The 26,338-nt window shown below is 42.4% G+C and overlaps 1 protein-coding gene and 1 long non-coding RNA gene across 2 annotated transcripts in view; one reads left to right on the forward strand and one right to left on the reverse strand.

The window, feature by feature from the left end:
• The window catches only part of lrrc45 (leucine rich repeat containing 45), a 24,634-nt gene extending 6,472 nt beyond the window's left edge, over nt 1-18,162 (reverse strand). The window contains exons 1-13 of the mRNA XM_075457608.1: nt 17,847-18,162; nt 17,255-17,500; nt 14,050-14,111; nt 13,882-13,952; nt 11,302-11,480; nt 8,249-8,377; nt 7,720-7,832; nt 3,931-3,989; nt 3,641-3,718; nt 3,168-3,303; nt 714-791; nt 490-601; nt 332-402 (exon numbers count right to left, since the gene is read on the reverse strand). Of these exons, the coding sequence (XP_075313723.1) occupies nt 332-402; nt 490-601; nt 714-791; nt 3,168-3,303; nt 3,641-3,718; nt 3,931-3,989; nt 7,720-7,832; nt 8,249-8,377; nt 11,302-11,480; nt 13,882-13,952; nt 14,050-14,111; nt 17,255-17,486 (1,320 nt within the window). The 5' untranslated portion in view covers nt 17,487-17,500; nt 17,847-18,162. The remainder of the gene's footprint in view (nt 1-331; nt 403-489; nt 602-713; nt 792-3,167; nt 3,304-3,640; nt 3,719-3,930; nt 3,990-7,719; nt 7,833-8,248; nt 8,378-11,301; nt 11,481-13,881; nt 13,953-14,049; nt 14,112-17,254; nt 17,501-17,846) is intronic.
• A 749-nt stretch (nt 18,163-18,911) lies between these two features.
• LOC142373919 (uncharacterized) lies at nt 18,912-20,456 on the forward strand. Its single transcript, XR_012768602.1, has 4 exons — nt 18,912-19,022; nt 19,471-19,636; nt 19,798-19,975; nt 20,062-20,456. It is a non-coding gene; the product is annotated as an uncharacterized LOC142373919 (long non-coding RNA).
• The last annotated feature ends 5,882 nt before the right edge of the window (nt 20,457-26,338 follow it).

Here is a 26,338-nt window from a genome sequence, read left to right on the forward strand (position 1 = left end):
CTGATTCCGATCAAGACATCATTAACAGGCTTGTGCAGAACTTAGCAATCTGTTGAAGAGATTCATCTAATCTGAATCAGGTGTGTTGAAACAGGGCAACATCTAAAACCTGCAGGATAGCGGCCCTCGAGGACCGTCTTTGGACATCCCTGCTCTGGATGAAGAATGGAATGTTTCTGAAGTTCATATGTGTATAAAGGCAGATGAGCCAATACCTTTGGCAATATAGTGTATATAATTCACATTACTACTGCAGATTTTCTTTGGTTCAACAGTCATATTGTAAAAACGCAGACAGATGTCTTATGTTTGGACAACAATGGCCGAGCACCTCTTTCTGGTGGAGACTCTCAATGTCCTCCAGAGCTTGCTTCGACCTTCGCTTCTCTGTTTCAAGACGATCTGTCAGACAAATAGGAAATATTTATTGGGTTTCACATGAGAAAATGGCATTCTCGATGAGCATTTGTAGTAACTACTGTTGATTACCTTCTGCCTGTGCCAGCCGTATCTTGAGCTCAGCTGTACTGTTGGTTAGCTCCTGCTTCAGCTCAAAGACCTGCTGCTGCTGAGACTTACATCTGCGTTCCATCTCCTCCACCTAACATACAGTTATTACTAACTCAATAACTAGGTTCACATATAACAGTTCTCACCATGCGACTTGTGTGTGCTATTAAATTCACACTGTACTTAATAGGCAGGATTCATACTTTATTCCTGAGTTGGCCATTGTTTTCCGTCAGGTTTTGGATCTCTCTGAGGAGCTTTTCCTCTCTGAGTGCACAATCCTGGAGAATGGAGAGATTATGGTTGTCAGTTTGAGATGGTAATACAATACCATGACAAGCATAAAGCTTTCATTTTATGATAATCAACATCTAATAAAGCTTTTTTGTTTAGCAAAATGTTGTTGTTCAGGTTTCTGACTCACAACCAAGTGGACATGGAAAAAGAACATTATTTACCATCTTATTAGGATCATTTCTAACAATGCTGCATTACACGCCCAATGTCAAATTTAGTCAGCTGGCGTAACATCAATGTCAACAGTATGCCCTTGCCATATCTAATTTTATCAAGACTACAAATGCTGCTGCCCAGCTGGCTTCCTAAAAAGGCAAGAGTTTAAACTTAGAGAACTAAGAGTTTGTCTTAAAGTGAAGCAATGACATTTTGAATGTCAATTTCACATTCCTCGAACCACAAGCCGAGGAGGACATTCCTCATCAGTATTGAGGGAAGACCTATCGTACTTCTCCCTGACATCCACAGTGTTTCCTCCTAAAATCATCAGGGATTTGGAGTCTTTTTTTCTGGCTTTCGTTGACAGCTCAATAAGCTGCTCCCATTTGTCAAAGACTTTGTCTTGTGTTGGTATGGCAACTCATCATAACAGAACTTTAGAAAAGTGTCAAAAAAAGAAGGAGCAGCACAGCATCCAAACTAGCCCAAAAAATATTTTACAAATCAGCCGAGTATAAATCATTACTCACAATACTATCAGAACTACAGGAACTTGCTGATATTAATATTAGTTTGTTAAACTTTTTACACCCCCTTTTTAAAGGGAAAATGCGTGTTTTGGAAATGTTTTTTCTTCAAATGTTTAAGATTCAGAGGTATATGTACAGATGAGTGAAGCAAAGATAAGGAAACACAAACCCTTCTCAACATGTATGTCAGATATGTAGCAAAGTTATTTGTGTTTTATGTAAAATTATTACTTTCAAGAGGGTTTTCAAGATATTGAGGAAGTGGTGACTTAAATCTTATGGGACTGAAGTCATGGGAAGCTTTCAAATTTCAAAAAGGAAATTGCCGTTTGTAAGATATAATTATAATTGTAATGTAACTTTTAAAAAACTGTTCTACAGATGTTTCTTCGTGTTATTACTCCACTTTAGTCGCAACATCATTGGTAAAGTTCAATTCAATTCAATTCAATTTATTGATATGGTTTTACAGTAAATATATATATATATATATATATATATATATATAGTTCAATGTGTGAACTTAAAAGGGAGTCGTTCCTTTCCACAGTCGCCTCAGACACGTTCAGGACGGGAGATTGGACTGAAAACAAGTTTGGGTGCAATCTGTTGGTTTCCTTAGATAGGAAATTGTTTTTGAATTGGCTCTATATGAATGAATTGGATTATTTTGAAATGAATTATGATTACAATGAATTGAACTCCAATTGTCTTGAATAATACTATACTATTTAGGTGCCTTTAGATGATTTAATTTGGCGCTTTATAAATAAACTGAATTGAATTGAATTGGATTTGTCTGTTCTGAGTCAATGCAAATTTTATGCAAAGTTCAGTTTGATCTTAAAGATCTTCAGCAGATGCCAGTGAGGGATCTAATGCCTCATTGTGTGCCATCAGCAAGTTAAAATTGTGTCTTTTGCACTTGGTCATTTTTTTCACAATGTTTTAATGAAGTGATGAGGTAAGGCAAACCCCTGATGTTCAAATTACATCCTCTGGCTTTTTCTTTTCATGAAGGAAGCGCTCAAAAGACCTTATCTGAAGGGAGAATTTTCTTAATAACCTGAAGCAGAGAATAAACAATGCGAAATGCATTGTTAATCCTGCCCAATCCTGCTCCATTACATGGCAGAATATATGGATTTTACTCGATTTTAGTCTTAACTACTACACAGGCTACACAAGTTATTGTCACACCTCCTCTGACACAAACACACAGCTAATTTAACACAACTAGGCACACCTTTTTTAACAGGCAAATTATTATTGCTCATCTAGACATGCATGTGCACACACACTCAAACACTTATGCACATACTCATGGTGAGCCAAGACCAGGCATGTGCTTTGGCTGCTTCATACAGAATCCAGCAATCCATTACATTCCCATTAGCAAAATTTGTGCTTCAGAGCATAAATGCCAAAAAATATTAAGAAAAAAAGCACAATTTCTTTCTTGATTCACTGCTTTGTTCTCGCTCTTGTCATTCACTCCCTACCTCGCTTGACCCATGCTTGTGTCAGTGCCATTCTCTCATTGAACGGAAATGAGGGTCCCAGTTGAGTGTAGTTCTTACAAAGTGAACAATAGCTGTATATTAAACCTTTGAGTGAATGTCACACTTTACTTCATGGTGTCACTGAGCAGCGGTCGTCTGTTCCTCCTACCTCCGCTTCCTTCTTCCTGACTCTGCTCTGGTGCTCCTTCTGTTCCTCCTTCTCAGCCCTCACTCGAGACAGGAGTTCTCCCATGCTCTGGTTTTTCTGCTCAGAGAGAGCAATGGCCGCTTCTGTCATTTGCAACCTGCACAATAACACATTATACCATCACATAATGACACATACATGATGTGATAAGAGCTGCTGAAACTGCATTGTTTGGTCAGACCCTAACACGTCTGTTTCAAAGGTCTAAATGAGACTCTTACCACAGCCACCTAATCTGCCAATCCTGGTTATTTCAAGGATATGAAAAATTACCACAAAATATCAGTTTTATGTCATTTGTTGAGTATATCACCTTCGTCTGTCCATGCTGTATGAAAAAACAGATTTACTTAGCTACTAAAAAAACCCAGACAACTTGCACTGGGTCACATTTCTGTATACTGAGCACTGAACACGGCAGATGAAAGGATTACTTGGCAGTCAGAGAGTTGACAGCCGACTTCCTCTCATTCAAAGCTTCTTGGAGTTGACAAATCTGAATAGAGGTTGACCTAATGTGAGAAAAAAGTAGATGAGGTCACAACTGCAGATGATGCAAAGCGATCATTATACAACATTTATTTCAAAAGTCGAAAGCTAATACATTCTACATTTTTCAGGGTTTAATGAATTTTTAATGAATTGAAGGTTAAAGGGGAGATTGTTTCTCATAGCTCTAAAACTATGGAAACAGCCAGTGACTGTACACAGCATCTCCACTGACCTACTGGATCGTCCCATCTCCTCCCTCTGCCGGTCTATGGTCTCCATCAGTCCAAGGAACTGAGAGAGAAAAGAGAAACAATCACAGGCGTGGCCATAAAGACCCATTTCTGCTTTATCTTGTCTGTTGAATGTTTGTTGTTAGATTGGAAATTTGAATTTGAGTTTGTTTCTGTTTTCCCTGTTTTCAACAAAATCAATAAAAACATGAACTAAGTTTGTTGAATCTGGCGTGGCGTGTTCGTACGAGACCTTCTTTTTTTTCTTTCAATTATTTTTTGGGGCTTTTATGTCTTTAATGGATAGGACAGTTTAGAGAGACAGGAAGCAGAGGGCAGAGAGAGGGGGAACGAAATGTAGCAAAGGGCCGTCCGATGCGGGACTCGGACTGGGGCCAGCTGCAGCGAGGACTCTTGTACATGGGGCACCTGCTGTACCCACTACGCCACGGACCACCCCCGTACGAGACCTTCTTACGAAAAAAGTGAGAGAAATTTAGGATGAAACTACGAAAATGTTCTTGCATGAGGCCCAATATCTCATACTTCTTTTCATATAACTTGGGGATAATGACTGACCAAACAAGAGGGATCCGTTACGCTGCCGTCAACTTCCACTCTCCACCAGAAGTCTTCTTGAGGAGATTCTTTTTTTAGGTAAAGGAACAAGGCAGGATGTGTTCCACAGCACTGGAACTTTCTCCTGACTCACGCTAAGGCTGAAGAAGTGCTGTAGAACCCCACATAGCTGTTCTGCACAGGCCTTAAGGACTCTGGGGCTGACAGCATCTGTACCTGCAGCCTTGTTCTGGTTCAGTCTCTCCAGCTGCCTCCTCACCTGACTGATCGAGACAAAGAGGCAGGAGGGGGAGGCAGAGGAGGTCTCAGAAGCATACATGAGGCTGGATTGTTTCACTCCCATGTCATCTCAGAGGAGGCACCCGTTCTGCCTGTGTACTTTCACACATGAAGGCACATTAGTGCTGGCTTGAAAAGGCTTATGAGAAAGAGGCTAGTGTGTCCTGCTGTGGGGGTGGATGAAGGTTAGATTAGGGAGTTACAATCCCTGACTGAGTTGCAGGGGGATATAATGGAAGTGTGATAGGGAAGCTGTGAGTGTTGATTCAATTCAATTCAATTCAAATTCAAAAATACTTTATTTATCCCAGAGGGAAATTAAATGTTGATGTAGCTCAATTAAATCAAGGAGTTATTATAGATGCTGATGGCTGTGGGCAGGAAAGATTTCCTGTAGCGGTCCGTTTTGCATCCAAACTGAAGAAGCCTTTGACTGAAGAGACTCTGTTTTCCGATAACAGTCTCATGGAGAGGATGTTCAGGGTTGTCCATAATTCTCTTGATTTTATGCAAAATCCTTCTTTGCATTATTGTCTCCAGAGGTTCCACAGTCGTCCCCAGAACAGAACCAGCCTTCCTTATCAGGTTGTCGAGTCTTTTTAGGTCCCTGGTTCTGATGCTGCTGCCCCAACAGATGACGCCAGAGGAAATGACGCTCTCAACAACAGACTTGTAGAAGATCTGCAACATCTTGCTGCAAACCTTGAAGGACCTTAGCTTCCTCAAGAAGTACAGTCTGCTCTGTCCTTTCTTGTAGATGGCTTCACTGTTGTGTCTCCAGTCCAGTCTGTTGTCCACATGAACACCAAGGTATTTATATTCCTCAACCACCTCCACTTCTTCTCCCATGATGGAAACAGGGTTTGATCTGACCTTGTTTCTCCTGAAATCTACAATCATCTCCTTTGTTTTGTTAACATTCAAGATGAGATGACTGTTCCCACACCATGCCACAAAGCGGTCCACCAGCTTTGATCAGATCTGAGATTAACCAGGTGAAAAACATGTTCAGTTCATTGGATCCGTCCAGACTTCCGTCGGTCACTTAAATGTAAGCCCACTCCATGAGAACTCTACCTCCCCCAGCCTCTTCTTCTTGCTTGGCACCTCCTTTAGATCACCGATGATCCAGGACTAATTACTGGGGAAAGAGCTCCCTGTCCTTGTGGGGATGATATTCTCTCTGCAGGTTTATTGAGTTTGTTGCACAACCAGTCATCTCCATGTGGTTCACAGAATGCATCCCATTCTGTGGAAGAGCTAGCACTTTCCATGAAAATAACCTTTCAGTGAATTGAATTGAAAAAAATGTTTCATTCTTCAGATATATTCAAACAGCTTCACAGAGCTTTCAGCAACATGAACCGCAGAGTGTTTTCCTCTCAGCGACTCGCTGTAACATAACTGTGGAGTACACCATGGTTCCAGATTCATCACTTCCTGAAAACACAAAACTTCCTAACCCTAACCCTAACCCTAGTTGAGTGACTGCTCTTCCTCCTGAGCAACAGCCACCCCGACCCATGGACACTACTTGCAAATTCCAGAGTGATCAGGAACCTTACACAGTAAATTTCACTATACTTGGAGTATACCCACAGTCTCCCGAGTCACTTCCTCTCCATACCTAATTTACACCGACAAAAAGCACTGTGTAGTGTGGTGTATGAGTGTGGGTGAATGGGTGAATGTGACATTCAGTGTGAAAGCGCTTTGACTGGTCAGATTGACAAAAAAGCGCTAAACAAGTACAGTCCATTTACCATGCTCATACCTTTAATCTCCACACCAAACCCCGGGGCAGCTATTGAGCGGCAGGGGGAGATTATCAAGAAAATTCAAACCCATACCTAATCATAAAACCCTTTTCCACTTTTGACACAGGACCCAGAGGTTTCCAGTTTATTTAGTTAATTTTTTAATAAGTTAACAACTTCAACAAGGATTGTGTATGTACATAACCTTTCCCTTTCACTGAACCCTAAGGTAACAGGACCAGGCTGTGTCACAGGACTGCACGGGCCACTTTTTAAAAAAATTATTTTTAATTAATTTTTTATAATAAAGTTAATAATTTCAACAATGAGTGGGGGTTAATAACCTTTCCCTTTGACTGAACTCTAACCCTAAGGTAGCAGCACCAGGCGATGTCACAGGACTGCAGGCCTAACCATAAGTCGGGGTGTACAGGCCACATTTTGAAAAATTAATATTAATTTAATTAATATTAATATGCGATCTGTATATACAATGAATGGTCACTAGACTGCAAGTGTTATTCCATCATATATAAAAAGGATTATATGCCTATCAACTTGCAGGGAAATGCAAAGAAAATGAATTAATGAGCTCATCGATCTTTACTCTTCTTTCAGTCATAGAAATTTCAAAATCGCAGTACCTGAAGTTTCCCTGAGTTTCACAGCAGTCCTGGGTGGTTTGTCTGATAGAAAAGGCATTCAGCATGGATCACCCAGGCTGCCTGCCTGCACAATGAGCCCCGAGGGTCTGTGAGCTATGGCTGTGGCTCAGGAGGTAGCGGCTGTCTGCTGATCTGAAGCGCTGGGATTTTATGCCAGGCTTCCCCAGTCCACAAGTCAAACTATCTTTGAGCAAGACACTGAACCCCACATTGCCCCAATGCTTTTACTGGTGAGCAAGTGCGTGTATGATAAAGAAAAAGCTCTGCATACCAACAGATAACTGTACAAACTGTAGAAATTATGTGTGTGAATCTGGCTTGTAGAGTAAAGTGGTAGACAAGAAAAGAAAAGAACTATGAAAAGGCAGTCCATTTAGCCTTTACCTACGTAAAGGCAAAGCAGATGAAAATCAAAAAGGCAATATTGATATATCTTTCAAATGTTCATATATACAAAAATATGAACGTAAACATATAAAAGCACAGCAATATTATCCAGCTGCTGGGTTACCTGCCGTCCCTTCTCCTCCTTCAGCGTTTGAATCTCCCTGCTGAGGACGTGTGTCCGGCTGCAGTTCTCTCTTAAGGTGGACTGTCTGTCCGAGTTGTGCCCTGTGGTCTGCTCTGACAGGTGCCAAAAGACAAATACCAGCATGTCAACAAGCAAGCATGTTACATGTGAGCTTTCTGGAGAATGTGCAAACAATCTATCTGCAGCTCCTGTTCACGTATGGACTTGACAGTAGAGTCTGCAGTCTCCCAGCTGGAAATGTGAGGAAGGGGACCACACAGACCTACACTGTGGAAATCACTTTGAGAATGACTACTGTTTTTATGTGGATCCCAGTGTCAGCTGCATTTGAATTCTTCCACAGTATGACTATGAAGCATCAACTCATTCCAGCACACACACTCGGTCTCAGTAAATGTTTCTGAGGCATAGCTGTTATGTTCACATATTGCCTCACTCTGATATATCACTGGGGAGATATTTGGCTTTTCCTCCAGAAGTACTCACGTGAAAACAGCTCCCAACTTACCAAGTGCTTTAAGAACGTCACTGGGTGTGTTGTTCCCTGCCATCTCCAGCTGCACTACGCTCCTGTTTGTTCGGAGTGCCTCGAGCAAGGATCTGCCACCCAACAGACCAATGTTGTTCCACCTTAAATCTGAAAACAGTCAGAAAGAGATACAGCTATAGATAAGAGTTGTATTTATAGATGCACTTAAAAAGTACATATATAAGGACATGTTTACGTAGCCAGGATGATGATAATTTTAATTCTGTCACATGAATTCAGATTATATTTTGCTACAAAGAACCAAACTCTTGCTTTGTGACATCATCTACAGAAGGCTGAGGAATGAAAGGAAAACACTTATCTCTAACTTGATTTTGCATCCTATATCATCTACCTGGGCTAATATTAAACAGTCACTGAAGTTTTGATCATTCTCTATCAAAGATGTGAAACACATGAGAACATTAGTCTTTAGGAAGGCAGTCCATCAGCTCTTTGACTCATTTTGAATGAAACAAATCCACAATCCAGTCTTCTTCATTAAAGGGATAGTTCGCCTCTTTTGACATGAAGAGATTCTCCAGGAAAAAAATCAGACCTCACAATGACTTGGCCCTATTTTCTCTCCCTTTGTATCACTGCGTGCTGCCGACAGCCGCGCCTGTTACGGTGTTTGCTGCTCGGAAGCAGGGGACTGCTCGCTCTGCACTTCGGTCTGCACAGCACAAAACTCAGCTGGAACTCTGCTCACAGGACGCAGCAGGGGGTAAGTCAAATGTTCATAAATGATATTGCTAATATGGGATGTCATACAGCTTCATGTCAAAAGAAGGGAACTATCACTTTAAAGACAAAACAATCATGCTCTATTCTATTTCTTTATCTACAAAGCAATTTTTTTAATTAGATAGTGATTTATTACAAAAGAAATGCAATTACCCTTTTAAGCATTTGATTATTTTTAGCATTTTATTCAAAATTTAAGCAGTTTTCAACTTTGAAACCAGCATGTAAATTCAAGCATTGTCAATGTTAAATGATTTCTATAGCACATTTAAAAAATAAAAACAACCATCTACCTCGGAAACAAAAGTTAAAACGAAGAGACAGCTCAACACTAAAGACCTGATGGGACTGGAATTAAAAGCATGAAACGGGAATATTGAGTGGCAGGTTCTCCCAGAGTCTGTGAAAAGTAAGAGTGATTCAAAGAATGGAAAAATGGACAGGCAGCCAGTGTAAAAGTGCTACAGCTGGAGTGATGTGGTCACGCTTTCTGTGACCCGTTAAAAGACATGCGGCAGCATCGTGGCCTGAGTGTTCAGACCATGCCAGAAGCAGCTGCAGCAGTCCAATCCGGGGCCGTGAATTAGCTTTTCAAGGTCTTCTGGCAGATCGGATTTTGCTTTTGCTTTGGCAATTTGATATAACTAATAAAAAGTGGACTTGACTACTGTGGTCACATGCTTCTCTAGTTTAAAGGAACTATCTAAAAACAAACAGTAAGAAGCAAAAGGTGGGGCAGTTATCTGTTCCACACGGGAACGATTTCAAATCATCTCTGTCTCGTTGTCTTTAAGGGGAGAAAGTTGGGAGTTGGCAGTCTTTGACACCTGGAGGACAGTTAAACTGAGGCTGCAGTGGGACAGAGACATCCAACCTAAAAGGGAAATAGATTTGGATGTCATCGGCTTAACAATGAAAGGAAACGTTGTACTTGCTATGTCAGGGGTTTCCACTACTGATATGAACCCTGAACCCTACTTTTTTAAGAGTCAGATCTAAAACAGGAAACTTCTCCACCTGATGTCTGAGAAAAAATTATCTGAGAAGGAAATAGAGAGAAAAATTAGAGATAGAAGTAAATGATAGTTAAATAGAATCGAATGGAAGAGAAAAATACTTTATTCATCCCCCAGGAGGATGTTTATTGTTCTCCAAAACAGAATAGAATTTCCTCCTCATCCGTTTTTTCTATAACATCTCATAAAGCAGCTTTGTTTACTCTAACCATAAATGGAACGATTAAAGTGAAGAATTCAGTATGAATCTAAAGTTATTGTATTTGGAGTCAGTGGCTTTGTGTACAAGCGTGATACTCCAAACAGGACAATGTCCTCATTGTGATGTTTACATCAGACGGGATCATTCTTGTTTACATGTCATAAAGAATAAATGGCTCATTACGCAGCTGTAATGTTTGCATCCATTCAAAGTATTAATCATATCCATATCTCAGGTTGCTTTCTTTTTCCTGCAGCCTTCAGTGGCGAACAGGCCACTGAATTCCATCTGAGCTGCGTTACTCCATCTTGTGACGGAAACAAGCCCCTAATTGACAAAAAAAGCCCAAAACAAGTCGGACATAATATTGCAGTTAAAGCTATGGTAGGTAATCCTAGAGAGCTAGCAAGAGAGCTAGCAAGATTCGAAAGTGGCCCCTCCTCTAAGCTCCACCCCCCCCTCCCCATTCCGTCAGTGCTTCATCCAAAGCCGGTAGAACCGCATGCGCACATGGAGCAGGGAGCCGGCAGAGGGGGGCGTAGGCAGAAAGCAGAGGCATCTGATTGGTTTTTTGTAGGCGCTCCAATCCGAGATCAGCGTCCTGCTGATCTTGGATTGGTCAGCCTTTTCTCAGTCCTGCAGCTGCCACAGAGGTCTGATTATTTTCGTCCTTTTTTCTAAATACATCTTGTATAGATTTCTCTCAGGATAGACGGACCATTTCACCCAGTATTACAAAATGTGTTTCTGAACAGGATTACCAACCATGTCTTTAAGGCATGACTCCATAATGTGAATAAGATCAGCATACTTCAACTTCACATAGTTCAGTGTATGTATGTATGTATCATTATTGTATGTCCATGTGAGGTAATCAGAAAATTGCATGAACGTGTCTATTTCAGAGTAAGGTTTTAATCAGGTTAAATCAGAATATTGTTGTCTACGTCAAAATAAAGAACGTCCAAAATGCACTTTGGCCTTTGAGGCTCAGCTCTTTCCAGCCTACTGGTGCTAACGCTGATGTACTCCAGCCCAGGATCCACTTTCATTTCATGGTACGTTACCGAGCTCTTCCAAGGTGCCGTTGCATCGGAGTGCGCCAGCGAGTTCAGATGCTCCATGGTGGTTGATCTGGTTGTTGCGCAGGTCCAGCTGCGTCAGCATGTTGTTGGAGGCTAAACCCTCACAAAAAAGTGAAAAGGCCTCTTCCCATGACCCCAAAGCATTCCACTCCAAAACAAGCCTGCAAACACAAATCAAAAATGCATCAGGTTCTGGAATGAAATGCTTTCCAATGCACTTAACTTCACAATGAGAAAATCTTGTTTCAGTGCGAATCATAAATCCTTTATAGCATGATTTATTGTATTAGATGTATTTATATAGAACTCATTTCTGACCTTCTGTTTTTTGGAATGATTTTATTTGCCTTCTTTTGATTTTATGTAGCTGTAAAGCACTTTTATTTGCCTTGTGTATGAATTGTGCTCTACAAATAAACTTCCCTTGCCTTAATCAACATGCACGCTGGAACAACTTTGGCTGTCAGTGACTGTGGAATTCAATGGACTATCCAAAGCCACGATACAAGTTTTCCTTTTGGATCAACATATTTATGTGACGGGGAGCCCGGTCGCCTCACAGCAAGAGGGTTCCAGTTTCGATTCCCAGCTGGTTCTTTCTGTGTGGAGTCTGCATGTTCTCCCCGTGTATGCGTGGGTTCTCTCCGGGTACTCCGGCTTCCTCCCACCACCCAAAAACATGCATGTCAGGTTCATTGGTGACTCTAAATTGTCCCGAGGAGTGAGTGTGAGCATCTCGCAGTCCATTCATGGCAGTCTTCAAGGATTTTAACAACACCTCTTTCTGTTACAAACTGATTTGAATCTCATTTTGTTATTTATCTACAACAACAATTTATACTGCAGTAATATAATTTCCCTTTGGGAATAAATTAGGTATGATTGAATTGAATTCACTTGCAAACAAACACCACTCTAGCAGGACTGCTTGCAAATGTGATGTCAACACAGTACCATACTTGTTCATACTGTCGCACCTTGACTTGTTGCAGTTATCTTCCTAAACATTCGGTATCACTACTGAGAAAATGGCACTGTCACATTGCAGAAATATCTATGGAACAAGTTGTAAAAGAAGCTCAAAATGCATACACAAATGTAACCACACAGTATCAACTTCTATTTCATTTTTTTTTAGCATTTCTGTGTTTTTGTAATATTTACAATAGTTGTACTTCCTTGGGCTTTGGTGGCTCATACAGATGCTGGTAAAGATGGACGTGCTGGCACACTATTCCCTGCAGCTCTTCCTGTTTTTCTCAACCCTGAAAATGCTTTCTCAAACCTCACGGAAAAGAAATTGTTGAAACTTTTTCCAAACTGAGTGATCTGCTATACGTGCTCACATAGAGACTTGTCTTTAAGACAGTGATGCTACATCCCACAACTGTAGGAGAGGCCAAATTCTCAAGTGCTACTTTAAATTATCTTACCCAAAAAACACCTCAAACACACTGACCTAGTATGTTCCCCTCGGACGATTAAGAGGCATCTTAGCAGATAAGAGGAATTGGCGCATGGCTCAATACATAAGCGGGGCCCAAAGGGGAATTGGATGTAACATCAGAAGAGCTAACCGCCAGCCACTGGTCGACAGAATGATCACCCGAGACTACAAGCTTAGACATACAAATCTGTGTACTGTTGGATTGACTACATGAAAGCCTATGAGTCAATGATGCACACATAGATACTGGAGTGCTAAGAAGTTGGTCGCATGAGGAAGCGTATTAGCTTTCCAAAGCCCAAGTAATGCCTGTAATAAGACCAGAAATCCAGACAAAATGGAGAGGAGATGTCTAGGATGCAGAGCAAGAACAAAATGGAAATAAGGAGGAAGAAGTTGAAGAAATTTCTTCCCTTGATCAATCTGGGAGAATATTGATGGAAAAATTGATGACCTTTAACCTCTGAATAGCATGCAGCAGGAATATCAGAAAATCCATATATTACAGAGCTGCAGGGACAACTCTAACACATCTCTACTCAACTTTGAGACTTTATGGGCAGACAGAGAGATGGTGAACTGCTGGCTGTATTCCTGTCCATGTTGTCTACTGAGAGAGTTCACCTGTGTTACCTGCTGCGTGTGACATCATCAACTACTTTGTTGCAAAGCTAAAAAAAAATAACAATCCATAACATTGATGGTGATCAATGCCAATGACCATACCACCTTGCTACACAACAACCTTTTGAATGTTTGTCTGCTAATTTTTTTTTTTTTTTTTCAATATTTTTTGGGGCTTTTTATGCCTTTATTATAGGAGAGTGAAGAGAGACAAGAAGCAAGGGGCAGAGAGGGGGAAATAACACGCAGCAAAGGGCCGTCCGATGCGGGATTTGAACCGGGGCCAGCTGCACGAGGACTATAGCCTCTGTACATGGAGCGTCTGCTGTACCCACTACGCCACAGACTGCCCCTGCTGATTTTTTTTTTTTAATTTTTATTTTGTTATTTATAGCAGTAGCATTTCTTTAATTATATACATCAGCAATATAATTTCCTTCCAGGGATTAATAAAGTAATACTCAATTTAATTCAAATGTATAGGTTCTCACCTACGCAGAGTCTTGTTACATGCCAATAACTTTCCCAGCAACTCGGCCCCAGTCGATCTCAGGTTATTTCCCTGTGAACAATAATATTCAAACCTGAAAGGCATATTTAATGTAATAGAAACACTCTGTGTGTTAAGTGTGTAAACAGTATAATTTGACAGACATTACCTTTAGATCCAGGAATTTTACAGTTTTGTTGGCAAACAGGCCTGTCAGAAGTATTTTGGCACCTGAGTCACACAAGTATAGAAGCAGACATATGGTGTTCAGTTCCATGTGCAGCACCAAACCAAACAAATGTATCTACTACAATGTACTGTGTGTGTGTGCGTGTGTGCGTGTGTGTGTGTGTGTGTGTGTGTGTGTTTTGTTGGTCAATGTTTGTGAGATCCCTAATCTGTGAGACCCCTATACTTGTGGGGTCCAAAGCTTTAGGGGAACAAAGTAGTGGAGTGGTGGGTCCCAAATGTTTCAAAGGATTTTTGAGGGTCAGAACTTGGTTTTATGATTAGGTATGAGTTTGCATTTTCTTGATAATCTCCCCCTGCCGCTCAATAGCTGCCCCGGGGTTTGGTGTGGAGATTAAAGGTATGAGCATGGTAAATGGACTGTACTTGTTTAGCGCTTTTTTGTCAATCTGACCAGTCAAAGCGCTTTCACACTGAATGTCACATTCACCCATTCACCCACACTCATACACCACACTACACAGTGCTTTTTGTCGGTGTAAATTAGGTATGGAGAGGAAGTGACTCGGGAGACTGTGGGTATACTCCAAGTATAGTGAAATTTACTGTGTAAGGTTCCTGATCACTCTGGAATATTTATTTATTTATTTATTTTGGTTACAATACTAAACATGTGATAGTGCCGAACTGGACCGGGGGACAGAGAGAGAGAGAGAGCAAAGGAAAAAAAAAAGGAAGAGACAATCACAGAAAACAATGAAAAATCAGACAACCAGCTGCTACACCTGTAAAAACCAAACTGAAGACAATCCACGGCCTCTGTGGGGAATCCAGCCTAAAGCCTGGTTTATAGTCGGTAACGCAAGACGCAACGCAAGCCCTTGCGCGGTTGCAAGCCCCCCCCTTGCGTGCTTGCGTGTGTCACCTCAATTTTCTAAACTTCACGCAAGACGCAAGCGCAAGCCACTGGCTGTGTTCGAAACCGCCTACTACATACAACATACTTGCAAACGGCATACTCATCGATCTGACAGTATGCAGAGCGTTTACTTCACTCCTGCCCGAGCCGAAACCAGCCAGCCTGAAAAGCTGATTTCCCTTAAGCTATAAACTCTGTAAATATATATAACTTTAGCAACATTTGAAACATTTTCAGGCGAAATGAGTAGTCGTTTAGACCCCCAAGGTGTTGAAAATCTGACAAAATACCAGCTATTCACAAGAAGAAGAAGAAGCATGAATCCACTCGAAGAGGTCCTGGCGGTGAATTTCCTTTCATCGTAGTAGGCTTGTCATTGAAAAAACCCGCTACTCCACCTACTGTCCTGGCGGTGAATCGCCACGCAGCACACGCAACCGCCGACAAAGCAAAATGAAGCATAAACGTCTCGAGCCATTAACATACGCGCAAGACGCAGGGGCAGTTAAAAGAAGTATAACTCAGCCTTTAAGCCTGGTTTATAGTCGGTAACGCAAGACGCAACGCAAGACGCAACGCAAACCCTTGCGCGGTTGCAAGCCCCCCCTTGCGTGCTTGCGTGTATCACCTCAATTTTCTAAACTTCACGCAAGACGCGAGCAGAGCTATCGAGTAGCCACTCTGGATGCGAGCACAAGCCACTATCTACATCACATCCGCGGCGTGTTCATCTTCCGGTTTCATCCCCTAATAAAAGACCGCTGTTTTCAAACGCCAAGGTAGAAAGCGAAGAAGAAGAAGAAGAAGCATGAATCCCATAGACATAATATATATAATATATTATGTCTATGATGAATCCAGTCGAAGAGAGACTTGTTGAAGAGGTCCTGGCGGTGAATTTCCTTTCATCGTAGTAGGCTTGTCATTGAAAAAACCCGCTACTCCACCTACTGTCCTGGCGGTGAATCGCCACGCAGCACACGCAACCGCCGACAAAGCAAAATGAAGCATAAACGTCTCGAGCCATTAACATACGCGCAAGACGCAGGGGCAGTTAAAAGAAGTATAACTCAGCCTTTAAGCCTGGTTTATAGTCGGTAACGCAAGACGCAACGCAAGACGCAACGCAAACCCTTGCGCGGTTGCAAGCCCCCCCTTGCGTGCTTGCGTGTATCACCTCAATTTTCTAAACTTCACGCAAGACGCGAGCAGAGCTATCGAGTAGCCACTCTGGACGTGAGCACAAGCCACTATCTACATCACATCCGCGGCGTGTTCATCTTCCGGTTTCATCCCCTAATAAAAGACCGCTGTTTTCAAACGCCAAGGTAGAAAGCGAAGAAGAAGAAGAAGAAGCATGAATCCCATAGACATAATATATATAATATATTATGTCTATGATGAATCCAGTCGAAGAGAGACTTGTTGAAGAGGTCCTGGCGGTGAATTTCCTTTCATCGTAGTAGGCTTGTCATTGAAAAAACCCGCTGCTCCACCTACTGTCCTGGCGGTGAATCGCCACGCAGCACAATGAGTGTGTGTGTGAGTGTGCATGAACATGCAATACACATAGATGGTCCCACATAATAACCATGCTTAATCATGAGTGTATAAGTGTATAGGGCCACAATCCACCCTGGGGGTCAAGACATCCCCACAGGGGGGTGAAGCTGCGAGCAGCAGGGAGAGGCAATGCCCCCCCCCCATCAGGAACAGCACAAGCAGGCCAGAGGACAGCAAGACCCAGACCCAGACACCCCATAAATCAGATAAGAAAGAGAAAAAAAAAACAAATGATAATAAAAAGAAAAGAAATACAAAAATAAATAAACACACATCCACACACACTCGCACTAAACACCACGTTGGCTACCGATGTATCCATCAGTGTGTGAATGAAAAAGGGAAGTAGGTGTGGTGGGTATGGTGTAGTTCGCCTTGTTGGTACTATGTGCTGCAGGTGCATTGGGGTAGCAAAGAAACGTTCTGCTGTTTATCTGACACTGGATTTACCTCTGGATTTACCTCTGGATTTACCTCTGGATTTACCTCTGGAATTACCTCTGGAATTACCTCTGGAAACCTTAGAAGGATCTGATGATTCAGTCTATTATGTACCGATACATAAAACCTCATCACTGAAAGAGGATGATCTTACTTTTTCACACGACTATATATTCACAATTCTATGTTCACGAACTGTTTCCTACCAGGTGAAATACACATAATTAATACAACTCATCAAGCAAAACGTAGGCTCACACACCTTCTTCGCTGAGCATGCAGTCACTAAGCAGCACCTCTGTAAAGAAAGCATCTTTCTGGAGGGCCCTGGCCAGCACACTGCAGGTATCTGCAGACAGGCTCTGCCCACTGAGGTCCAGTCTGGAGCTCTGAACAGCCCTGACGTCCTGGAGCTGAGCCAGGACACTCTCTTGGGCTTCTACGCCTCCCTCCTGACACAGCCGCAGGTATGTCCGCCTGAAATCCTCCATCATGGGCCCCCAGATTCCTGAGCAGAGAAGGTAAACAAAGCTTTCTTTACTTCCTTCCTCTGTCCTTGGGGACATGTCCAGTAACTGGAGAAAATCATCTATTTTTACAATGATTGCCTCATTTAATTGGTTAATATTTTCTTGGCTTGCTGACAAACTGTGAGGATCCACCAGGTTTTATTGTCTGATGTGAGTGTAAACTTAAACTAAGCCCTTTTTCTACATGGGGCTGGTTGGGGAACACCATCATTGATAACCGTTTTAAAATAATCGGATTATCATTTTCACACAACTGTAAAGTGACACTAAAGCTATTTTATTACTTTTGCCAAACCAATGACATCAAATAGAAAATGTACCCACCTGATGAACCGCTGTTAAACACTCATCATACCTCCTTCAGCTCGCGCGGGAAATATTTCTTTTCTTCCAACAAGCCCAATAAGGAAGCGTTTGATGCTGTGTTCTGAATAATACTAAAGATGTCAGAACATGTCAAAGAAAAAGCCTTCAAACAAGGAGAGAACAACAACAAAAAGCAAAAAGCTTGCAGGAAGTTCCTGCCGTTGCACATGTACCAGCTGACAGAAGCAGGAAACCAAACCAGTAACTAGGAAGCGGATTTCGACGCAAAGCATCTTGGTCAGCGTAGTTCGAAGGCATACTTTTACATGGCCACGCTGATCCTGTGCCAGACATCCCAAGTTCCAAAAACTCATTTCAGGGAGATGACTCAGTCTCCTCTCCTCTCCACTCCACCACCATCACCACCCGCCCCCCTCCCCCCCGCCGCCGCCGCCGCCGCCCTCTGATAAGCAGTCGCCCTGGACGCTCGTTGAACAGAGCGTCGCTTTGGACAGACAGGTTTCACAAGCAACCTCTCCCCACACCACTCTCTTTCTCGTGCCTGCGCAGTCGAAACGCGCAAGTTGCACGAGTTATTTTATTGCCTGCACGCTCTCACTCGCATTGAAAAAAAAAAAAAAAAAAAAAAAACTCCCTTGAATAGTCTAAAATCCGGGATATTTTATCCGACTCGCGGGCATCCGTGATTAACTATCAATATCAGGGAGACTCCCGGACCTTCCGGGAGACTTGGGATGTCTGCTGTGCCATGCAAATCACAGCAAATGAATCCTGCGAAAAGTTTAGTCACAGAACCCAAATGTTCATCTTTGTCTGGTTTATCATGTCAGTTCGGCTCTGAGAATGGATGCAAATAAAATGTGTAAAATGTTATCTTCATCAACGGCCAGCAGAGGGCAGTAGAACAGCAGTGAGTCGCTTTGTTCACCACTGAATCCTTTCTACAGCGAAAACAACAAGGAAGAGCAGTGAGAGGAGATGTGTCAGAGAGCTGCTGCTCCCATTGTGCATGCTGAAGGCACATCTCAAGAGAGGGGTCTGGCTGCAGACCTGCACTGTCAGGACCCTTAGTTGCAGACATGCACTGTGACGTCACCTGCACTGTGAGGACCCGAAGCGACAAGTGAGGAGCACGTATTTTTCGTTCCCCATTTGAACTGTGGAGACGACGAGGTGAGTAAAAGTCGAGTGAAAACTACTCTTTCTTTCATACGAAGAAACAGAAACAGTCTTTATTCACTGGAACGTTACGTTGCACACTATATACTCTAAAGTTATATTAATTTTAAAGAATCAGGGTTTTTTTTAAACTTTTGGCTAGTCTTCAGCGTTGTTATCCTATCGATAGTGCTCACTTAAATGTGCCATTTTTCGTATCGATAGTGCTGACTTGTATAATTTTGTTTGACTTATTACGACATTATTTGTCTCTTACAGATGCATATTTCAATAACTATATACTGTAAAGTTATATTAATTTTAAAGAATCAGGTTTTTTTACTTTTGGCTAGTCTTTAGCGTTGTTATCGTATCGATAGTGCTCACTTAAATGCGCCATTTATATATATATATATATATATAATTTAGTTTTACTTATTACGACATTATTTGTCTCTTACAGATGCATATTTCAATAACAACCGCCGGCACTACGCCAAAAATCGAACGCTGCACGTCATGTTGCAAACTGTTTCACTGCCCTCTGTGCCTACAATTTAAACCAACAAAATTGTCCAAGCTGCAGAGCCACTTAGAGGCACATACAAAAGGTGGCATTTTATTTAAAGGTAAGCATAATGTATTTGTCTGTTTGTTTGTACTCATAAGTATTAGCCAACGCTTCTAACTTCTGGCAGGTTGTGGTTTGGTTTGTAAAAGGGTAAAAGGAAAATGAAGGGAATGTAGGTTGCAGTGAAGAACATCTGACACCTCACTTTCTGTCTTTTAGAAACCTATCCCAGTCACTAAATCCTGGCAACTGGACAGAGAAAACTGGACTACAAATTCAGGTAAGAGTATAAAGTATGTATAATGCATGTATTCATATTAATAGTTGAGTACTCAGGAAGAAGAGCAGCAGGCAGAGGTCTCCAAGAGAGCCAGACTTGCTGATGTGGACACAAGGCGTAAGCTTTTGCACAGTATCTATTGGTCAGATACTGTTGGTGTGGCAGCTATAGGACAGACATCTTTCTTTCTGTCTTTTCCATAGGACTCGGTTGAAGATCGCATTCTTCAAAATTGCAGACATGCAGCAGAGTGGGCTGAGACCAACAAACCACTGTTGTCTGCCAGATTGGACCTGCCTGACGTTCTGGGCATGGGGGAAGAGGAACAGGCAGAGGCTGCTCTACAGTATGGGAGGTTGTGGAACGAAGAACTGGACGAGGATGAAAGAGAAGCGATCCTGGAGCCTTTCAAAATGATATTTCACAATATTAACGATATGTTGATATTTTGTGAACAGGTAGTCGACAAAAACAAAGATTTTTTGTCATATTGTGAATGTTTGACTGAATAAACACTACAGAACATTTGATCATGTTGTGACTTGGTGTGCTTTTTATGTTTTCTCATTGATCCCTTAATAATTTGACTAAGATTATACTGTAGATATCAAGAGTTAGGGTACTATTTAGTGGTACTAAGGTGTTCCAGCAGCACAAGAACATAATTGGCATAGACATAGAACCAAACATGAAATTTATGGTGGTTAAGGATAAAAATACAGAATAATACAACAGAAAAACTAATTGAAACAAATACATATATATATATAAAGAGCAGTGCGATAAAGTCAAAATGAAATGATAATGAAATAGCAGTGACTTACTCTATAGTATACAATAAAATGTACAGTATAGGCCTATGGCATCTTGTGAGATGTTGGCTTATGAATATGAGCCTAAGAGAAAATGTGTGCAGTGACCAAACAAAAGTTTACAATACAAATAAAAACAATAGACCGGGAATTGATAGATTTTATGTCGTACTGTTAACTAATTAATTAATTTGTGAGGACCTCTTGAAAAATATAGCGTTTAAAATAGTTTAAAAATACGTGCTTCCGATACACACGCTTTTATTTTGAAAGGCTTCGAATCAACTTCCGGTCCTCACAGTGCACTTCCGGTCCTCACAGTGCAGGTGACGGTCTGCAACAGGGTCCTGACAGTGCAGGTCTGTGGGTCCTGACAGTGCAGGTCTGCAGCCAGACTCTCTTGCATCTCAAGGCACTTAAATAATAAAGTCCAATTCAAGTCAATTGGAGTTCAATTAATTGTAATCATAATTCATTTAAACATAATTCAATTCGTTCATATAGAGCCAATTCAAAAACAATTTCCTAGCTAAGGAAACCAACAGATTGCACTGAAACTTGTCTTCAGTCCAATCTCCCGTCCTGAGCGTGCCTGAGGCGACTGTGGAGAGAAACGACTCCCTTTGAACAGGAAGAAACCTCTGGCAGAACCAGAACCAGGAAGGGTGGCCATCAGAACCAGAACCAGGAAGGGTGGCCATCCGCCTCCACCAGCTGGGGTTTGAGAAGACAGAAAAGAGGGGACAACAAACACTGTAACACCATTCAAAGGATACCTGTTGGACCAGGGAAACACGAGTTAATGACCACAATAATGTCACATATACATAAAGAGAGTAAAGTGAGGAAAGGTATGACAGATGAGGCCCCCCAGCAGTCTAGGCCTATAGCAGCTTAACTATGGGATGTTTCAGGATTACCTGAGCCATCCCTAACTATAAGCTTTATCAGAAAGGAAAGTTTTAAGCCTGGTCTTAAAAGTGGAAAGGGTGTCTGCTTCCTGGGCATTTACTGGCAGCTGGTTCCACAGAGAGGGGCCTGATAACTGAAGGCTCTGCCTCCCAAACTGGCAGCTGATTCCACAGAGAGGGGCCTGATAACTGAAGGCTCTGCCTCCCAAACTGGCAGCTGGTTCCACAGAGAGGGGCCTGATAACTGAAGGCTCTGCCTCCCATTCTACTTTTAGAAACTCTGGGAACCTCAAGTAAACCTGCAGTTTGGGAACGAAGTGCTCTGTTAGGAAAATATCTTACAATGAGATCTTTAAGATATGATGGAGCTCGGTCATTAAGAGCTTTATATGTAAGGAGAAGAATCTTAAATTCTATTCTGAATTTAACAGGGAGCCAATGAAGAGAAGCTAAAACTGGAGAAATATGATCTCTCCTGTTAGTTCTCATCAGAACTCTGGCTGCAGCATTTTGGATCAACTGAAGGCTTTTCATCCACAACACACAATAAACATTAGAAAGTTTTTTTTACAAGAACAAACTGAAATCTATCAGATAAATATGACTTAAACCAGCCTAATGCAGTTCCTTTAATCCCAATAACATGTTCAAGTCTCTGTAATAAGATACTGTGATCGACCGTATCAAATGCAGCACTGAGATCCAACAGGACAAGCACAGACACAAGTCTCAGGGATGCTGGAGACTATTCCAATCAGGCAAGAGGCGGGTCACAGGCAGGTAGGCGGGTCACAGGCGGGTAGGCGGGTCACAGGCGAGTAGGCGGGTCACAGGCGGGTCACAGGCGGGTCACAGGCGGGTCACAGGCGGGTCACAGGCGGGTCACAGGCGGGTCACAGGCGGGTCACCACACACGCTCAAACTCACTTCTATGGTCAGTTTAGAGTCACCAGTTCACCTAACTTGCATGTTTTTGGATGGTTGGAGGAGAGGTCCCACACATGCACGGGGAGAACCAGGTTACTGAGGCATGCAGTAGGTGAAGCTGATCCTACTTCATCCTCTGCTGTATGTCAAGGTTTTGCTAACAGCATCTATCTTTCCAACTTCCAGTTTGAAGCACTCACAGACCAGATTGTTTTCTTATTTGAATGGTTCACTCATGTTTCCCAAAATATCAACAATGTTTGAAGTTTGATGAAAAAGTTCCAACCCAGTGCTGTCACGGGTTGAGATTCCCATTGACAGATAATACTTGCACACACATTCTGGTGACAGTCCCTTATCGTGCATAGGTTTACAGCATCTGTGACCCCCCGAGGTACCCTGGACCGAATGTACGTGGATCCACTGCAACTCTCTTGTTATAAATGAAATAATGGATCTCTTCTTCAATTAACATGAGTGGAGCTAAGATACCTACTAACTCGTCTTTCTCTTAGTTGTGTGTGGGCTCAGATGTATTTTGGCCTTGGTAGAATTCTGAGCCCCCTGGGGGCATGACGTATTAATGAATATTAATAGCCTAATGGCATGAATTTTTCCAAAAAAATATTTCACCCCATTTTTTGGGAGCTGGGATGTCCCTGATAACGTATCCATGATAAAATCTGACCCCCCCACCCCCCCGAATCAGATATGGGTTTGTTGCCTCAGGGCAACACTGCTACAAGGGTCGTAAAACTCCAAGGTTTTTGTGTGATTATTCAAATTCAAATTCAAATTAAAAAATACTTTATTTATCCCAGAGGGAAATTAAATGTTGATGTAGCTCAATTAAATCAAGGAGTTATTATAGATGCTGATGGCTGTGGGCAGGAAAGATTTCCTGTAGCGGTCCGTTTTGCATCCAAACTGAAGAAGCCTTTGACTGAAGAGACTCTGTTTTCCGATAACAGTCTCATGGAGAGGATGTTCAGGGTTGTCCATAATTCTCTTGATTTTATGCAAAATCCTTCTTTGCATTATTGTCTCCAGAGGTTCCACAGCCGTCCCCAGAACAGAACCAGCCTTCCTTATCAGGTTGTTGAGTCTTTTTAGGTCCCTGGTTCTGATGCTGCTGCCCCAACAGATGACGCCAGAGGAAATGACGCTCTCAACAACAGACTTGTAGAAGATCTGCAACATCTTGCTGCAAACCTTGAAGGACCTTAGCTTCCTCAAGAAGTACAGTCTGCTCTGTCCTTTCTTGTAGATGGCTTCACTGTTGTGTCTCCAGTCCAGTCTGTTGTCCACATGAACACCAAGGTATTTATATTCCTCAACCACCTCCACTTCTTCTCCCATGATGGAAACAGGGTTTGATCTGACCCTGTTTCTCCTGAAATCTACAATCATCTCCTTTGTTTTGTTAACATTCAAGATGAGATGATTGTTCCCACACCATGCCACAAAGCGGTCCACCAGCTCTCTGTACTCAGCTTCTTGTCCATCTCTGATACACCCGACTACTGCAGAGTCATCTGAATATTTCTGTAGATGACAGGAGTCTGACTTGTACTGGAAGTCTGAAGTGTACAGAGTGAAAAGGAATGGTGAGAGTACAGTCCCCTGTGGTGCTCCTGTGCTGCTGATCACCTGGTTAGACACACAATTCTTCAGTCTGACAAACTGTGGTCTGTTTGTCAGGTAGTCATTAATCCAGGTGATTGTTGAGGCCTCCACCTGAGTCTTCTGGAGTTTCAGACGAAGCAGATCAGGCTGGATTGTGTTAAATGCACTGGAGAAATCAAAGAACATGATCCTCACAGTGCTGCCTGCTTTGTCCAGATGACAGTGGGTTTGTTGAAGCAGGTGTATGATAGCGTCTTTAACTCCAACTCCATGGCGATAAGCAAACTGCAGGGGGTCCTGATATGTGCTGGTTTGCTTACACAGGTGGGTCAACAGGAGTCTCTCCAGGACCTTCATGATGTGGGATGTCAGGGCAACAGGTCTATAGTCATTGATGACTGAAGGGTGAGTTTTCTTTGGTACCGGAACCAGACAGGATGTCTTCCACAACAGTGGTACCTTCTCTTAGGTCAAGCTAAGGTTGAAAAGGTGTTGCAGAATCCCACAGAGCTGCTCTGCACAGGCCTTCAGGACTCGGGGGCTGACACCATCTGGACCTGCAGCCTTGTTCCGGTTCAGTCTCTCCAACTGCCTCTTCACCTGACTTCTAGAAACAGAAAAGTGGGGGGGGGAGGCAAAGGGGACAGCAGCATCTCCTGATTGGGTTGATGACAAACTAGTGGAAGCAGAAGAATCCATGACTGAGGTGGAGGTGGAGATGTTACAGGAAAGCTGTGGGTCAGAGGAGGGTGGGATGTCTCTTTGGCTGGGAACAGGAGGGGAGGATGGTGAGCTTGTTCCTGAACTGAACCTGTTGAAGAATGTATTCAGCTCATTTGCTCTGTCCAGACTTCCATCCATCCGATCCTCCCTCTGCTTGAGGCCTGTGATCTTCTTCATTCCTGACCACACATCTCTGATATTGTTCCTCTGCAGTTTACTCTCAAGCTTCTTTCTATACACCTCCTTGCTCTCTCTGATCTTGACTTTGAGCTGCTTCTGTATACTCCTCAGTAACTCCCTGTCTCGCTCCCTAAAGGCTCTTTTTTTCTTGTTCAATAGTTCCTTTAGCTCAGTGGTGATCCAGGGTTTGTTATTAGGGAAGCATCTCACTGTTCTGGTGGGGATGGTGTTGTCCACACAGAAGTTTATATAGTCAGTCGCACACTCAGTCATGGCATTAATGTCCTCTCCATGTGGCTTACAAAGAGAAATCCAATCGGTTGCATCAAAACAAACCTGTAAGGCTTCTTCAGCTTCCTGTGACCACTTTCTAACAGTCCCCTTTGTGACAGGTAGTCTCTGGACAAGGGGTTTATATGCTGAACAGAGAAAAACAAGGTTGTGATCTGATTTACCCAGGGGAGGTCTTGATTTGGAAATGTATGAATGCTTGACATTTGTGTAAAACAAATCCAATGTCTTGTTTTCTCTGGTAGAGCAGCTGACAAACTGTTGAACATTTGGCAGTGTAGCAGAGAGTGAGGCATGATTAAAATCACCAGATATTGCCACAAAAGAATTGGGGTGTTGTGTCTGTATCTTAGCAAAAATGGAACTGATGACATCACATGCAGTGTCGGCAACAGCTGAGGGTGGAATGTAAACAGCCACCAAAACAACACTGGTGAACTCTCTTGGCAAATAATATGGACGAAAACTTACTGCCAATAGTTCAATGTCAGGACTGCAGAGACGACTCTTCATAGTAACATGTCCTGGGTGACACCATCTGTTGTTGACAAGCACTGCCAATCCACCCCCTTTCCTTTTCCTGCTACTCTTTAAATCTCGATCTGCTCGTACAGTCAGGAAGCCCGGCAGAGAGACGCTGGAGTCGGGTATATGATCCTGTAGCCATGTCTCAGTAAAACACATAATGCTACATTCCCAATATTCTTGCTGAGTCCTTGTCAAGGCTTGAAGTTCATCCAACTTGTTAGCTAACGATCTTACATTGCCCATGATGATGGATGGCAGAGATGGTTTGAACTTCTTCTTTCTCTCTCTCCTCTTTGCTCCTGCTCTGCATCCACGACGCCTCCTTTTCAATTCCAGTGGGATTTCTGGCTTCAGTTGTCGAATTATTTCTGCTTTTCCAATGTTAATCAGCTGCTCCCTGTTGTAAACCACCCTGTTCCTATGGTTATGCATCATAACAAAAGAGCAAAATATACAAAAGTATTGGGAAAAATCAATCCAGC

This window comes from Odontesthes bonariensis, chromosome 23, assembly GCF_027942865.1.
Source record: "Odontesthes bonariensis isolate fOdoBon6 chromosome 23, fOdoBon6.hap1, whole genome shotgun sequence".
NCBI classification, from domain to species: Eukaryota; Metazoa; Chordata; class Actinopteri; order Atheriniformes; family Atherinopsidae; genus Odontesthes; species Odontesthes bonariensis.